Here is a 17,925-nt window from a genome sequence, read left to right on the forward strand (position 1 = left end):
AACAATATCATCAGCTTTCCAACAATGGGACATGCATTTATATTAACAGTGTAAGAGTGATAGGAAAAAATATGGTCATTTTACCTTCAAATAGGACCGGAGAGAGAGCCACATTTTTATATTTTGCACTTTCTTCAGCCGGAAGTGAGGAATCTCTGATTTTCTTGCCCTTCTAGCAGATGTTAAATGACCAAAGAGTTTGGCAAAAAGAAGCCTCTACGAGAGACGAACAAAATTTTACAGTTAAGTTATTATAAATTCATTTAAAAATGCAGTGAAACAAAGCTGAGCTCAACACGGCTTATCAATTTAGTTTCATATATTAAACATGCTACTTTAAAGAGCAGTAATACAGGTAGTGCTATACTAAAAAGAATACATCAATAAATTATATGAATCCATTAATGCTACAGAATAGGAAAATTTAACTGTGCTTGCCTGAAAATTTGCATTTTACACAGATCCATTACCAAGAGAGCTGGGCAAAAGTTTATCTGCAGAAAAATGCAGTTTTGGGTCAACCAAAAGTATTCATGAATTCATGTCACGTTTACTGAATAGTTTCGACCACACGCACACAAAACAAAACAAATAAAACCCAGAACACATGCTTAGTGAGATTCCAAAGAAGCAGGGGCTTCTTCCCTTGAGGGGACTACAGAGTACAATACACCTCTCATTGACTGTTCTATTAGGAAGAATTTTAAACACAGCTCTCTGGCTTTCAGGATGCATTCTGAAAAAGACAAAGACTTATAAAAATCACATACTTTCTGGGCTTATGGCCTTTTCCCAGGGAGAAAAGAAAAAGACATTTATTGTGTCCATCATTTATTGGAATGATGCACAACAGCCAGGTTTCAAAACCTGGAAATTCTAAGTCAGCCATAGGGCTGATAGACCTGGTACTGGGGCAGTTAAATAAAAACAACCTAACTCTGTCTCTCTCACGTATACACAACATTATATATATATATATATATATATATATATGAAAAATAAAGAAAAACTAAGTATTGTAATTACACTAGCTATATAGCCACACAGAGACTACAGTAGCCAAGAAGACAATGTAGTTGGTCTGTCTCACTGTCAAAAGCTATAAGAAAAAACTGAGTGGTGGTTCGGGGGCAACTCCACCTTTTATGCCACTGAGCATGTTTGGTGGGGACGGCGGGCAGAATGGCATGCAGAGTCCATTTGCAGTTCTAACACTGCTACTTAAAAGATTTCCATTCCTTTGTGTAGGGCACATATGTACTGGGATCAACATGCACAGATACTCGAAGAAGAATCTGTACTTTTAAGCATGGCAACCCAGAGTGATAACTGAGCAAAACAGCCTGGTAAGGAGTAGGTGACCTATAGCTAGTTTCTTACGTGTGGTAGGAAATCTCCATTTCTCTATTTTAGTACAGTGGTTCTCAAACTTTTGTACTGGTGACCCCTTTCACATAGCAAGCTTCTGAGTGCGACCCCTCCTTATAAATTAAAAACACATTTTTATATATTTAAACACCATTATAAATGCTGGAGGTGAAGCGGGGTTTGGGGTGAAGGCTGACAGTTCGCGACCCCCCATGTAATAACCTCGCGACCCCCTGAGGGGTCCTGACCCCCAGTTTGAAAACCCGTTATAGTATCTTCCTAGGAAAGATGGGGAAGGATAAGTAGTTATAGCTTACGTTCAGCAGCCACAGACCTCCTAATTATAGTTTCATAGAACTCCGTATTCTGCCTGAAAGATTATCTGTCTTTTTAAAATATATAATTGTATTATTTAATCCCTTAACTCTGATATGGACAACAGGCCTTCCTTCCTTAAGGAAAAATATCCCCCTCGTCCCCTCCCCTCCCCCAAGTCTTTGGTTTGGTCTTTTCCACCTTTATCTGCCAACCCATGCTCTATGAAGGTGAACAGGGGAACTTCAGAGAGAGGAACACAATTAAGCTAAGACACTCTTCCAAAAAGATTTCCAAGTGGCTAGCAATCTCTCTGCCCTCAGCAGGCAGGGCTCATTGTCTTGTCTCCCCAGTATAGATCCCTTCTGGATCTCTCAGGTAAGGTACTGAGGGATTCAAGAATGGACTCCCCAGAGGCTCTAACCCTATCTACTGTACGGAATCTATAAAAAACAGATGGTTCTACATTTCCCCTGGATAGCCCCAGCCTGGGATATCAGTAGGGATCCCTTGGGAGGCCTATTGTTGAGATGTCAGCAGGAAGAGGAAGCTGGGCCTGATTATCCAGTGTTGGCAGTGTCCATGCTATAGCCAGTGCCCTCCATACACTGCCTGAGGAGAGGCAGAAGAGGAGAAGACACTGGAGCTCCTCAGTCAGGAGTGTGACTGCTGACATGGGCTCTAACGATTTAGACACTATTTTCCACCTGGAGCACGGCCCATCTGGCATCACTCCTGTTGTGAAAACAAGGAAGGGGGAGCTGCTTGCCCCTGGAGATGGCTATTCCAATCCTGCCTGACTCCTTTCCTGTACAGCAGTGTTTCCCAAACTTGAGACGCCGCTTGTGTAGGGAAAGCCCCAGGCGGGCAGGGCCAGTTTATTTACCTGCCCTGTCCGCAGGTTCCACCGATCGCAGCTCCCACTGGCCGCGGTTCGCTGCTCCAGGTCAATGGGAGCTGCTGGAAGTGGCGTCTCAGCCCGCGCTGCTTCCAGCAGCCCCCATTGGCCTGGAAAAGCAAACCGCGGCACCTGCGGATGGGGCAGATAAACAAATCAGCCCGGCCCGCCAGGGGCTTTCCCTACACAAGCGGTGTCCCAAGTTTGGGAAACACTGCTGTACGGGGTACAGGGGGACTGAGGAACTTCAGCTCTGGGGCATGGCTAAGAATTAGTTGGACAATTATTGAGCTAAAGTGTTCATCAGAAATTTGAAATAAAAGGTGAAAGTTTTCCTCAGAAAAAACTGTAGCAGGGATATCTTACTGAGTCACTAGTTGTAAAAGAGGCTGATAAAACTAGAGGGAACTTCAAAGGGCAAGGTGTTCCCCATCTGCCAGTGACTGACAGGTCTGGTTCTGCCCCTCAAGACAATCAGTGTGAAGTGTCCACTGTAATGGATCTGTGGACCTTAGCACCAAGAAGAAACAATTTAAATTATTTATGCCCAACAAAACTCATGAAGCATAATACTTTGTTTTCTTTTTCTTCCATAAAGGAAATGTAATAAAGAGAGGCTTGATAGAATATTTACCTGTTTGTATGTTCTCTCTGCTACACATAGCAGAAAAAAGAAAATCCATACAAGGGACACACGGACTACAAAACTTATTATAACCATAGAAAGAACAGGTATGTCTCCATTTGACCCAAATGCAATAATATAAAGTTCAGTAGCAGAATGTGTAGCTAGCTGTTCCAAATCCTTAGCTTGGGAAAGTCGAAATATAAATGGAGTTAAACCCAGGATTAAAGAGATTACGTTTCCAAAAATCTGGTATCCTATTCCTGGCATGTGGCTGTTCACCTAAAAATGGGAGAAATAAAGTTATCCATTTATTATCAGAATTGATCTCATGCCTGTTAATGTCAACAACTTAGTTATTACTTCAGTTTAGCAATGACAGTTCAAAAAAAAAGCCATACAAGATGTAAAATATTTATTAAACACCTTCAAAATGTACTGTTATAGAAACAGTATACCTTGAATATACAAAATGACAATGAAACTGAGGGTGAGGATGGATAGGTAGCTATAGAAACAGGTGAAAATAGTTAAATGCACACTGAAAATAAAATTAGTAAATAAATTTAACCTATAAATTATTATTTTTATAAGGAACTAAAACAGATTATAGGCTGAGAGGCAGCTGAGTAATTTTATTAAAAATAAAGACAACAGTGAAATAACGTATGTGCCAATCAACCTAATTTCTTTGCTTACATGTTGTATCTTGTTCACCTTCCCTGCATCTTTGTCTTTTTAGAATGTAAGGGGACAATGCAGGGACAATGTCTTCCTAAATGTTTGTATGGCACCTAGCACCATGAAACCCCAATCCTGCCTGGTCTTTTGGTGTTATCACAATATAAATAAATAACAGAGGGCTATATTGTCTCTGTGGATAAGGCACATGTGGTTCACCTAAGCGTGTAACTGTGTTGCCTTCTAATGACTTGTCCACAGAGAATAACACACTCAATACCGCTAAAACAAAAGACGGTTCTCTTTAGCTAAAGCTGTGTATGTCTGGATTTGGTATTGAAGTCTATTCTATCTCTGCTGGTGTCCATATTGGTAGTATTGGTACAGCATATGCAGGGGTAGTCAACAGGCGGACTGCAGGCCAAATTCAGACCACCAGATGCTTTTGAATGGACCCCAAAATCTTTATTTACCGGTACTACTTATTATAGTTATTTTAAAAAAAAAAACCCACAACAACAACTTCTGGCGTCTGGACCTTGACAAAAAAATAACTGACTACCCCTGACACATAGGGTCATATCGGGCTTCTCTTAAGAGGAGAATTTTATTTGGGAACATTTTGGTGCAGTCAGATGTAGCATCCATTTTCTTAAAGATTTATTTAATAAAGTAAGCAATATTTTTTTCCAACCTTAACTCTAGTTTTCAGATATTTATATCTATAGCTGTATCTCTAACATATTTCTAATTTTTGATATTCACATAAAACCCAGAAGTGAAATTGGTTGGGGGACCAACATTTACAGAATGTTCAAGTGCCTGAAAAAAACAAAACAAATAAAGACTAACAATTAAGCTCACTGTATGGATATATAGTAATTCAAATCTAAAATACATGGTTTTAAGATTGGAGATTCAATAGCTCTTGTAACCCTGATGGTGACAAAATAAAATCAGATTGAGATCTCATGGAGCAAGATTTCTAAAGATATTTGCTGGAGATTATCAAAGAGAAAATCTGCCCAAAACATGATAATTCTGAGTGCTACTTATAGTTTGCAAGGAGTAAAAGGAAAAGAATACTCACTCTGTTCATTATCATGCCGCTGATTTCAAGCACTGACATATCAGCTTTCTTGCAATCATTACCCTCCCATACAATAGCGCTTACTTTTTCTAGTCCTGGATTGGAACTATGGAGCCAGGGCAAATGACTCTATAAAAAGCAAGGATATTCATTTGTATATAATAAGTATTGTATAGTTCAACAAAATTTACTTCAGTGTCAATACTTCTGCTGACAAAAGAAATTACATCATATTGTTGCAAAGAGCTTTCATGTGTACCAGATCATCACAGAATCAAAAATGCAAGATTAGAATGGACCTTGAGAAGTATCTAGTCCATCCCCCTGCGTTGAGGCAGGATTAAGAACACCTAGACTATCCCTGACAGGTGTTTGTCTAACCTGTTCTTAAAAATCTTCAATGACAGGAATTCTACAACTTCACTTGGAAGACTAGTCCAGTACTTCACTATTCTTACAGGTTAGAAAGCTTTTCCTAATACCCAATTCTCTCTTGCTGCAGATTGAGCTCATTATTTCTTGTTTTATCTTCAGTGGGCATGGAGAACAATTGTTCACAATCCTCTTTATAACAGTCCTTAACACATTAGAAGGTTATCAGTACCCCCCTCCCATCAGTCTTCTTTTCAAGACTAAACATGCACAGGTTTGTTTGTTTTTTAACCTTTCCTCATAGGACACCAGTCAGTTTTCAGAATTCACCTTCCTCAATCCCCTGTGTCCAGGGCTGGCTACCGCCAGGATTCCAATACCTGGCGGTAGTCCGGGGCTTCAGCGGCACTTTGTGGCGGGGGGTCCGCTCCGGGTCTTCCGCGGCACTGAAGGACCCCCCGCCGCCGAAGGCCCCCAGAGCGGACACCCCCCCCCCCCCCGCCGCCAAAATACCTCTGAAGACCCTGAGGCACAGGGCCCGATTCCAAGGAATCTGCTTAAAGCCGGCCCTGCCTGCGTCCCTTCCAGTCGGCATGGTCACAAGTAACCTCAGACTGTTGGGTTTTCGGTATAATATATCTGGGCTACACCCTGCAATTCCTTGAGTGCATCCTCAAAAGGAGTGATTCTGGATCCCCTGGTGTTTCGCCAGGCAGGCTGAGTGGGCAAACAGGAGGCGGAGAGGCAACAATGACTGAACCCTCTGTCTCCATCTCCCTGGCAGGGTTTCTTTAGGAAGAGAGGCAGGGGTGGCTGGAACTGCTTTCTTCCTATTTGCGGCATATGCAGACCTAGCGAGCAGAAGGTGGCTCAAGAATTGTTGAGTCCATGCAGCCTCGCATCCGTCTGCTCTGAAAAGAGCCCGTTTCCTTCAATGGGAAGGTTATGGATGGAGGACTGGGTTTCCTGGGACAACTTGAGGACTGAAGCCAGGAACTGCGCCTCATCACTACAGCCTAAAGTAATGACCCTGGCTGTCAAATCGGGTGTGTCCCAGGCCCTCTGGAGAGAGCCCCTCGCTACCGCAGTAACCTCCTCCAGGATGGTAGCAAATTCCTGGCCCAAGTCCTGAGGCAGGGAGTCTCTGAACTTCTTGACGGAGTCCCACAACTTAAAACTGTATTTCCCCAACAAAGCTTGGTGGTTCAACACTCTAAACTGAAGGCTGGCTGTTGAATAAGCTTTTCTTCCAAAAAGGTTCACCTCCAGGCATCTTTGTTTTGGGGGTTGGAACTCACTTGCCCTTGCCTGTCCTTTTCGTTGGCCGCAAATACAACAAGCAACCCTGGGGGTGGGTGGGTATACAAATACTCGAACCCTTGAGCGGGGATGAAATGTTTCTTTTCTATCCCCTTGGAGGTGGGTGGGATAGAAGACGGGATTAGTCACAGGGCCTTCGCGAGCTTTAGAACCCCTTCATATACCAGCAGTGCAACCCATGATGGGGCTGCCACTGTTAGAACGTCAAAAAAGTTGTCTGATTGCTCCGCCAGTTCCTCCACTTCTGAGCCCAAGTTCGAAGCCACCCTTCTAAGCAGGGCTTGGTGCTCTCTAAAGTCATTGGGCAAACTAGCATGTGAGGGTCCCACTACTGCCTCATCTGGTGACAAGGATGATGATTGCACCACTGTGGAAGGGCCTGGGGCACTGTCCCCCGTAGGGGAAGGCTCCCTTGTTGTGCACACCTGCTCCTCTACCCCAGCATCAGAGTCCGGGCTGTGCACCAAACTTGGTACGGTCGGTGGAGGGAGTTGCTTCTCTGAAGCCACAAGGGAGGACTGGTGTGAGAAAGGCATCAGCATCGCCGGCATGCCCCAGACGTTTCAATAAGGCCATTGGGCTGGCCACTGGCCCCTGCTGCCATGCTGGCACCACAGGAGCCGAGACGGTCTCTGGCACCCACAGGGTCGCTGCTGCTGTGGCAAGAGGCTAAAGTCTCACTCCGACACAGATGAGTCCCTTCCGGTGACCAAGGCGGGGCTGTAAATGCCTGGGTCTGGCAGTTGATACTAAGTGCAGCGGAGCAGTGCCTCGAATAAGGTGATTAGCGCCTCTCCAAGGACCAGTGCCGGGGACGTAGATATCGGTGCTGCGAAGGTGAGTGGTCCTGTACCAGTGGAGGATGATGCATGGATGGAGACCTACGCTGGGGCGTCAGCAGGTGGGAGGATGATCTGTGCCTCACTGCAGGTGATCCGCGCTGCGCTGGTGGAGACCAGGACCGCAGTGCCTGCAACCTGGACCATCTGACCAGAGACCTCAGTTATGGAGCCAGGGAGCGCTGCCTCTGCTATGGGGACCGACAGCATTCGGCTGCCCTCTGAGGTGGTCCCATGGCTTTTCTACACACTGCAGGAAGGGCTCTCTGGTCCCTAGCCACCAAGAAGGCCTCAGACGTCAAAGGCACTACCAGGTACCTGGGTCCCCTAACGCTCTCAAGAGTCGGATCCCTGGAGGGGAGAGAGTGGGGGGCTGAGGGGTCCAGATGGAAAGGCACCCCCTTGAGGCTCCGGAATGGGCAGGCAGCCTGCACTGGGCCCTTTGCCCAGTGCCCCTTGTCCTTTCTTGTTCAGTGCCGGGGAGCCTCTCTTTTTCAACACCAGCAAAGAGGAGCGGTGCCGGGAGGAGCTCGGTGCCAGCGATGCGCTCCTCACCAACGCCAAGGAGCTAGGCATGGAGTCAGAGGAGGAAGGCTCCAAGGCTGGACAAAACGGGCCCTCAGACAAATGTCCCACTCCTTTTGAGTTCCGGGACGAAAGTTTTTGCAAATTCAACACTTGTCCTTTATGTGCAACTCTCCCAAGCACTTTAGGAAGCTGCCATGGGGGTCGCTAACTGGCATAGGCCTATTGCAGTCTGAACAGGGCTTGAAACCTGGAGACCGGGGCATGCCCCGCCCCAGGGTAAAGTCCCTGCAAGGACTCTAACTTACTAACTCTTACAACTTAACACCTAATTACTAACTAACAGCTATATACAAAGAGAAGAGACAATAGGTACTAGAAAAACCACTATCCACTTGGGGGGCAAGGGGAAGGAGCTCCAACCTATGTGGTAAGAAGGAACTGAGGGAGTGTAGTGCCGCCGGCGGCTCATATACCGGTGCATGAGCACAGCATTCCAGATGACTCCACAGCTGGCCCAATGGATACTGCCAAGAATAGCTCCAGTGTGGATCCCACGTCCTCTGCAGCGAAGACCAATGCAAAGAATTTATTTAGCTACTCTGCAATAGCCTTGTCCTCCTTGAGGGTTCTTTAACACCTTTGCCATATAGAGGCCCCACTGCTTATGTAGCAGGCTTCTGATGTACTTAAAAAAATAAGTAGTTTTTGCATCTTTAGCAAGTTGCTTCTCAAATTCTTTTTTGGTCTGCCTTACATTTTTACAAGTTACTTGCCAGAGTTTGTTCTCCTTCCTGTTTTCCTCATTAGGATTTGACTTACAAATTTTAAAGAATGTCATTTTGCCTCTAATGGTCCCCATTACTCTGCTATTAAACCATGGTGTGATTCTTTTCATTCTACTACTGTCTTTTTTTTATTTGGGATCTACATTTACTCTGAGCCTCTATTATGATGTCTTTAAATAGTCTCTGTGCTGCTTGCAGGCGTTTTACCCTTGTGACTACTCTTTTTAATTTCCATAAGTGAAGTTAAATGTTACTGTGATGGGTTTGTTTTTTTTAATATTTCCCCTTCCTACAAGCATGTTAAATTTAATTACATTATTGTTACTATTACTGAGCTGTTCAGCTATAGTTATTTCTTGGACTAGATCCTGTGCTTCACTTAGGATTAAATCAAGAATTGCCTCTGCCTTTGTGAGTTCCAGGACTCGCTTCTACAGGAAGCAGTCATTTACGGTGTCTAGAAATTTCTTCTCTGCATCATGCCCTAAGATGACATTTACCCAGGAAATATGAAGATAGTTGAAATCACCCATTATTATTTCATTTTTTGGTTTTGTAGGTTCAGATGTCATAATTAATATATTTATGCTACCTGGAGCTTTTTAGAAGTCTAGGGCTTCGTCTATGTTATATCTACACTTGGAGCACTTTATTGGTGTAGGAATACTGGCAAATGTTTCTATTGGGAATGCAGCTATACTTGCAAAACAGTCCATATTTGGGGCTTCTGCTGGCACAGCTATGCTTTGCCTCTGAAAATGCCTTACCCCAAAATACAACTCTGGAAGGCTACAGAGTAACAAAATGTCTGGAAGTGCTGGTGATCTTGGGAGAACCTGATTCTTTCAGAACAACGCCCTCAAAGACACTGACATAGGTGTACTCTAAGGCCCTATCTGTACTTGCAGTGGTATGTAGGGTGTGTGTAGCTACATGCTGTAGTAAAAAAGCAGGCTGTGTCCACACTGTGGCATGTAGCTACACACAGCAATGAAAAACTGTGGCAGGGAGGAGGCAGAGGAAAGTTGCCAGAGACTTTCCTTGCTGCTACCCACTGTGACAGGTGGCACAAAAAACTCCTGGTGGTGGCATGTGGCCACAGTGATCGCATTTGAGAAACACTGGCCTATGCAAAAACTTGAACAGTGGCGTAATACTCCCCAATTGAAGAAATTTAAAAAGAATACTGAAAGGGTATAGCTTACTAGTTCACCTTGTAATAAAATTACAGCCAATTTTTTTAACTGTTTAAAGCTAGATCTTTTTCACAGAATGGTTTTCCTACTATTCATTTGGATTCTTCCTATTGTTAAATGCTACTCACTCATTGGTCAAATCTTCAGTGTTACTGAACAGAACGTGAACTACATTACTAAAAGGATCTTTAATTTGGTTAGTTGCAGGGACAGAGTGGAGTGGAATTTAAAAATGATATCAAGGATTTTCCTTTCATGGAGTAAAAACACTGGGAGCATTATTTCTTTTTATTAAATCCACAAATGAACATTTTCTGTGCAAAAACAAACAACTGCAGAAAAGTAAAGATAGCAGATCCGGTGTAATACCATTCTATTGCAAGTTCACTTAAATTTCATATCAAGAATAAAATAAGTAAAGTGTAACTATACATAGAACAAAAGATAGTAAATAATAAAATTAAAAGCTAAACTGCAATCTTCATTTTGATTAACAAATATGCAAATTAAAATATTCAGTTTATATTGGAAAGTTATTTTTTCAGGTTTTTGTTTTTTTTAAACGTTCTAACAACACAGCTGCTGAATTTGTTTAAAAATAACTATTTAGGAACTATATGCAAATCATATAGGAACCAAAACTACAATATTAATTACAAAACAGAATATACTGTATTTTCTGGCGTATAAGACTACCTTGTAACCCAGGAAAATCTTCTCAAAAGTCGGGGGTCGTCTTATACGCCGGGTGTCGTCTTATAGGGCGGGTGCTGAAACTTCCAAGCCGGACTGGAGAATCTGCGGTCACCGCATATGGTGGGGGGAGCTCAAAAACGGCCGCGGCCGCATCCCCGCCGTATGCGGCGACCATATGAAAGCAGCAAGGGCGGAGCAAGCTGCAGGCGTCCGGGATGCCCGGGGTATGGAAAAAAGAGAGAGAGCGGCGCTGTGCCCAGAAAAACACGCGGTAGCGCAAACACGCCTCTTTCACCCGTCTGGCCCGCCCTTGTATCCTATTACCTCCTTCTCTGCCTCTCAGATCTCGCTCCTGAGGACTGCAGTGAAGCGGCACAGGCACGCATGTGCGAGATCTGAGAGGCAGAGAAGGAGGTAATAGGATACAAGGGCAGGCCAGACGGGTGAAAGAGGCGTGTTTGCGCTACCGCTCTGATAGTCTTGGAGACAGGGAGGGCTGGGCAGGCAGGGAGAGCTGACCAATCCAAGCAGGCTTTGTATACAACAACCAGCCAATCGCCGGTAAGGTACATCGCTGTTGTATACTGGGTACCACATACAGTACAGCACCAGTATCTGTACCTGTTCATACAGTATAGCACCAGTACATACAGTACAGTATACAAATTTCCAACAGTCAAAACCCCATCATGGCTCCACCAGCAAGAAGAAAGAAATATGAAGCCAGTTTCAAACTTAAAGTTGTAAACTTTGCCATGGAACATAATAACTGTGCTGCTGCAAGATAATATGGAGTAACAGAAAAGATGGTTCGGGACTGGAAAGCAAATGAAAAAGCATTAAAGAGTATGCCAAGGGGTAAGTGTGCATTAAGAAGAGGCACCCCACATTGGCCAGAACTCGAAAAACATGTAGCAGACATGGTGAATGAGCATCGCCAAAACGGTTATGTAGTGACACGAAATAAAATACGTTTGTTTGCACTTCAGTGGGCCAAATCTAACCCAGATCACAGCAACAGATTTAAGGCCACTGTATCCTGGTGTACTAGATTCATGGGAAGGCATAATATGGTACTGAGGCAAAAGACGAAAATTGCCCAAAAATTACCTGCAGATCTTGATAGCAAAGTATATAGTTTCCATCGATACGTAATACAACAGCGCACTAAACATGGCTATGCGTTAAGTAGTATTGGAAATATGGATGAAACTCCAATTAATTTTGATATGGTTGGAAATAAAACTGTCCATCAAAAAGGTGAAAAAACAATTTTAATTAAAACAACAGGACATGAGAAGTCCAGTTTTACAGTGGTACTAGGATGCACAGCTGATGGCGCCAAACTGAGACCAATGATTATTTTTAAAAGAAAAACAATGCCGAAACTCAAGTTCCCTGTTGGTTGTTTTGTACATGTGAATGAAAAAGGCTGGATGGATGAAGAAGGGCTAAAGCTATGGCTTGATAATGTATGGAGCAGGCGACCAGGTGGACTTATTCAAAAATGTAGTCTACTGGTGTGGGATATGTTCAGGGCTCATTTAACTCCCAGCACCAAGCAAAGGCTTGCAAGACTAAACACAGATGTGGCAATTATTCCTGCAGGATTGACATCGTTGGTACAGCCACTGGATGTGTGCCTAAACAAGCCATTTAAAGATCGCATTCGAGAACAGTGGAATGAATGGATGGTTAGCGGCGAAAAGTCATTCACAAAAGGAGGAAACATGCGTGCTCCACAGTTGGATGTTTTGTGCAAGTTTGTCATAAAAGCCTGGAATGATATTGATGCAGAAACAGTAATCAAGTCTTTCAAGAAGTGTGGCATATCAAATTCATTAGATGGTATGGAGGACGACTACTTGTGGCAAGATGAAGAGGAAGCTGAAGCTGAGACCACACCATCTGATACGGAATTCGATCCATACGATGACTGCCTTACAAATGTATCACAAGATGTCATTGATGTACTTATGATATCAGATGACGAACAGGAGGATTTTGAAGGCTTTTAAAGGGAAACTGTCATGCCAGCAAAACCTGTAAAAATACCATAGCTTGCAGTTATGATGGGCGTTGCTAACTCGCCAGGGACTTGCCCGGCACTTGCTCTCTCTCTATTGTTTGTTATCTTCCTCCTATCATCATCAGTTCCAGTTTGGTTGACAGCTTAGAAAACAAACAGCATGGCAGCTCCCATGGGTTTATTGTCTTATCCTTCCTTTCAGCTTTAGAGTGAATTAGGAAAAGTTTAATCCACTTGCACTGTTTTATGTTTACATGTTTGATGACAAACAGCCTTATGTTTATAAGTGACAGTTTTCCTGCTAAGTACCTGCATGTCATAAGCATTTGAATTAAAATTACCATATTGAAATCAAATCTGATGTTTTTTTAATTTTTATTTGGTGTGCGTTGGAAGAGGGGTAGTCTTATACGGCGAGTATATCCCAAACTCTATATTTTAACTGGAAAAGTTGGGGGTCGTCTTATACGCCCAGTCGTCTTATACGCCGGAAAATATGGTATATTTTAGAGAAACTGATTAATTTTGAACACTTTTAATGCCCATATTTTCTAAATATGCATGTGAATGTACAGAATTTTCATTTACAGCCCCATATGTAAACTAAGAATGTCTCTAAAAAGTCCTGTTTGATCTGTGTCTAATTCAAAGATTAGTTTCCTAAGTCTGAACTGCAGTAAGGAAGTATAATAGCTCTGATCATCATCATGTGATTTATGAACTGTATGACTGTCTTACACTTATCTATTAATAGATATTGCCCATAAAACAAACAATTAACCTAAAAATAAAATATGTTAAAGTTATGCTGAGTTAGAAGCAAGTTAAAAGCTGTGGTGCCTTATGAGAGTTGCAGTTTTGGTGCTTCATGACCCCCATATTCCCTCTCTGGGCTAGGCTCCCTAGCTGGACTACATCTCCCATGATAAAATTTTCCTTGTTTTAAAGGATTTAAATCAGAACTTTGCAACTAATTCAACATTTATTTTCTGTTATTTTCATTTAATGTAAGTTTCTCTCCCCAGTTCTAACTCCTGAACACTTCATAAAGCTGTTAGGAGTGCAGGTAGCAAGTATTCCTTTAGATAATAAAAATAATTACAGGACACCAACCTGATGAAATGGGTCATCTCTATATTCTTTTTTCACACAAGGATTAACTTGAGGGTTTTCTACATCTGTCTCACTGGTACAGGAAGACCGGCACTCTGCACAGTGCAACAGATCTTCCCAGAGCACATCTTCGGTTTCCGATTCAGGCCTTGTGCTCTCAGAATCTTGTCTGGAACTTGAACATCGTGAACTGCAACTAGTACCTGATTTAGGGGTATCCTGCAATTAAGATATACACTGGCATTAATTCAGTTTACATATTCCACCCTGTTTATTTAAAATGCCAATTACTAAGTTCAACTATAATAAATCCACTCATTTTAATTTTCCAGTTTCACTGGAAATACAATCATAAACAGTACAAGTATTATTAAGAAGAACTAAAATTAATCTGTTCAAATTTCACTGTTGCCTTTGTAGGCTACAAATAATTATTACACACAACAGTTTAAATATTCCAGTCTACCCCTTCCACATAAGTATTCTAAATGTGAAACAGAAATTGAGGCTTGGGTCATGTACATAGAATTAACATAGAAATATGACTGAGAATCAAGAAACCTTCATTCATAACAATATTTTTTTAAAAGGCAGATGAACTTTGTCAGCATTTGCTGATTCTTCACCAAAATCACAACATTCCAGGGTACCATGTCAATTTTGATGAAATTTCCCCTGAAACCAGGGGATGTAGATGAAGAACCCCTTTTAAGAACATAAGAACGGCCATACCAAAGGTCTATCTAGCCCAGTATCCTGTCTTCCAACAGTGGCCAATGCCAGGTGCCCCAGAGGGAATGAACAGAGCAGGCAATAATCAAGTGATCCATTCCCTGTCGCTCATTCCCAGCTTCTGGCAAACAGAGGCTAGGGACACCATCCCTGACAATAGCCATTGATGGACCTATCCTCCATGAATTTATTTAGTTCTTTTTTGAACCCTGTTATAGTCTTGGGCTTCACAACATCCTCTGCATTGTGTGAAGAAAATACTTGCTTTTGTTTATTTTAAACCTGCTGCCTATTAATTTCATTTGGTGACCCATAGTTCTTCTGTTATGAGAGGAGTAAATAACACTTCCTTATTTACTTTCTCCATAACAGTCATGATTTTATAGACCTCTATCATAACCCCCCTTAGTCACCTCTTTTTCAAGCTGAAAAGTCTCAGTCTTATTAATCTCTCCTCATAAGGAAGCCGTTCCTTACCCCTAATAATTTTTGTTGTCCTTTTCTGAATCTTCTCCAAGTCCATTCTCTCTCTTTTTTTTTTTTTTTTTTTTTTTTTTGAGATGGGGCGGCCACATCCGCATGTAGTATTCAAGATGTGGGTGTACTATTGATTTGTAGAGAGACAATATGATATTTTCTGTCTTATTAGCTATCCCTTTCCTAATGATTCCCAACATTGTTAGCTTTTTTGACTGCCGTCGCACATTGAGTGGATGTTTTCAGAGAACTATCCACAATGACCCCAAGATCTCTTTCTTGAGCGGTAACAGCTAATTTAGACCCCATCGTTCCATATGTATAATTGGGATTGTGTTTTCCAATGTGGACTACTTTGCATTTATCAATATTGAATTTCATCTGCCATTTTGTTCCCCAGTCCCTATTTTTGAGAGATCCTTCTGAAGCTCTTGGCAGTCTGCCTGAGACTTAACTATCTTGAGTAGTTTCGTATCATCTGTGAATTTTGCCACCGCACTGTTTACCCCTTTTCCCAGATCATTTATGAATATGTTGAATAGGACTGGTCCCAGTACAGACCCCTGGGGGACACCGCTATTCACCTCTCTTCAGTTTGAAAATTGACCATTTATTCCTACCCTTTGTTTCCTATATTTTAGCCAGTTACCAATCCATGAGAGGCCCTTCCCTCTTATCCCATGACAGCTTACTATGCTTAAGAGCCTTTGGTGAGGGATCCCCCTTGTCCACATGCCTGTTGACCCCCTCAAAGAATTCTAGTAGATTGGTGAGGCATGATTTCCCTTTACAAAAACCATGTTGACTCTACCCCAACAAATTATGTTCATCTATGTCTGACAATTTTGTTCTTTACTATAAAAACAACAAGGACTAACAGATTTATTTGGACATAAGCTTTTGTGGGTAAAAAACCCACTTCTTCAGATGCATGAAGTGAAAATTACAGATGCAGGCATTATTATACTGACACATGAAGAGAAGGGAGTTACCTCACAAATGGAGAACCAGTGTTGACAGGGCCAATTCAATCAGGGTGGATGTAGTCCACTCCCAATAATTGATGAGGAGGTGTCAATTCCAGGAGAGGCAAAGTTGCTTTTGTAGTGAGCCAGCTACTCCCAGTCCCTAGTCAAGCCCAAATTAATCGTGTTAAATTTGCAAATGAATTTGAGTTCTGAAGTTTCTCTTTGAAGTCTGTTTCCGAAGTTTTTTTGTTGAAGTATGGCTACTTTTAAATCTGTTATAGAATGTCCAGGGAGACTGAAGTGTTCCACACAAGGATGGACTTTACAAAAACAAGACAAGCCATTTACAATGCACACTTCACTTCTCTACAGAGGAAAGAGGACAGTAAACTATCTAAACTCATATATACCACAGGGATGGAACACTTCAAAGAGAAACTGCAGAACTCCGGCAGGAGGCGGGGGAGATGGAAGGGGAGCCTGTGCGCCAAATCCTTGCTCCTGCCCTGGACAGGAGGGAGGGGGGAATCAGCTGGCTTGCAGCATTTAGGAGGCAGGAGGGAGGAGGGAGGAGCAAGGACTTGGCGCACAGGCTCCCCTTCCATCTCCCCCGCCCCCGCCTCCTGCCCAGAGAAATCAGCTGGCTTGCATTGTTCAGGAGGCAGGGGAGGGAGGGGGAGCCTGTGCGGCGAGTCCTCGCTCCTTCCCCTCCCTCCTGCCTCCTAAACGCTGCAAGCCAGCTGATTGCCGCGGGCAGGAGGCGGGGGGAGGAGAGGGAAGGCACTGATCTGCGGGGTCTGCCGGCCGGCGGGAGGCGCTGTGGGGACGGAGGGACGAGAGGGGCGTAGGAAGGCTGCCAGCTGTGGAGAAAGCAGGCAGCTAAACAACGTAAGAGTGGAGCATTGCACACCTTTAAATGAGCGTGTTCCCTAATTGATCAGCAATGTAACAACGAAACAATGTTAATCGGGACGACTTTAAGTGAGGAGCAACAGAGAGTCCTGTGGCACCTTTAAGACTAACAGATGTATTGGAGCATAAGCTTTCGTGGGTGAATGCCCACTTCGTCGGATGCATCCGACGAAGTGGGCATTCACCCACGAAAGCTTATGCTCCAATACATCTGTTAGTCTTAAAGGTGCCACAGGACTCTCTGTTGCTTTTTACAGATCCAGACTAACACGGCTACCCCTCTGATACTTTAAGTGAGGAGTTACTGTAGTCCATAGAGTGACCATTTGGAACCGCATGTACCGGATATATTTGTTGAGGCTGCAAAGGTAGAGGATGGGTCTTACTCCTTCCTTGGATTTGAGTATCAGGAAGTACCAGGAATAGAAGCTGTGATCCTGGTGTTCTGGTGGAATCTCCTCCTCCACTCCCAAAGCCAGCAGAGCACGGACCTGCTTGAGGAGCAGTATCTCATGAGTGGGGTCCTTGAAGAGAGGCAGGGAGGGAGGATGTGGGGAGGAACTGGATGGCATAACCCAGCTCGCTGTCAGTGGTAATTGATCTCCAAGCATTGTGAAAGCAGGCTAGCCTGTCCCCAAAGCGGGGAGATGAGGAGAGAGGAGCAACGATTGGAACAGTGGTCTGGACAAAGAAGTCTTCTGCTGCTGTTGAATGCCGTAGTGATGCCTCCCTACCACTAGCGTGTACACCCCTAAAGACTGCAGGGTAGCCCTCCAGGATCTCATCAGTTTTGTCTAAAAACAGTATTTGGCCGCCAAAGGGCAAATTCTTAATGGCTCGCAGGACATCGGGGCAATGCCTGAATTCTGCAGTCAGGAAGTCCTCCTCATGGTGACTGCGGAGGCCACCACTCTGGCATAGGTGTCTGCAACATTCAGCACAAATTGCAAGGATGTCTTAGTCACCAAGCAGCTTTCAGTG

At 43.4% G+C, this 17,925-nt stretch overlaps 1 protein-coding gene across 13 annotated transcripts in view; it reads right to left on the bottom strand.

Moving 5' to 3' along the window:
* The window catches only part of PHTF2 (putative homeodomain transcription factor 2), a 150,533-nt gene that overhangs the window by 26,160 nt on the left and 106,448 nt on the right, over nucleotides 1-17,925 (bottom strand). For all 13 annotated transcript variants that reach the window (XM_065555938.1, XM_065555769.1, XM_024109160.3 and 10 more), the window contains 4 exons: nucleotides 13,856-14,074; nucleotides 4,978-5,106; nucleotides 3,216-3,488; nucleotides 85-216 (listed from right to left, as the gene is read on the bottom strand). In XM_065555938.1, the coding sequence (XP_065412010.1) occupies nucleotides 85-216; nucleotides 3,216-3,488; nucleotides 4,978-5,106; nucleotides 13,856-14,074 (753 nt within the window). The remainder of the gene's footprint in view (nucleotides 1-84; nucleotides 217-3,215; nucleotides 3,489-4,977; nucleotides 5,107-13,855; nucleotides 14,075-17,925) is intronic.

Source organism: Chrysemys picta, chromosome 1 (assembly GCF_011386835.1).
Source record: "Chrysemys picta bellii isolate R12L10 chromosome 1, ASM1138683v2, whole genome shotgun sequence".
Taxonomy (NCBI): Eukaryota; Metazoa; Chordata; order Testudines; family Emydidae; genus Chrysemys; species Chrysemys picta.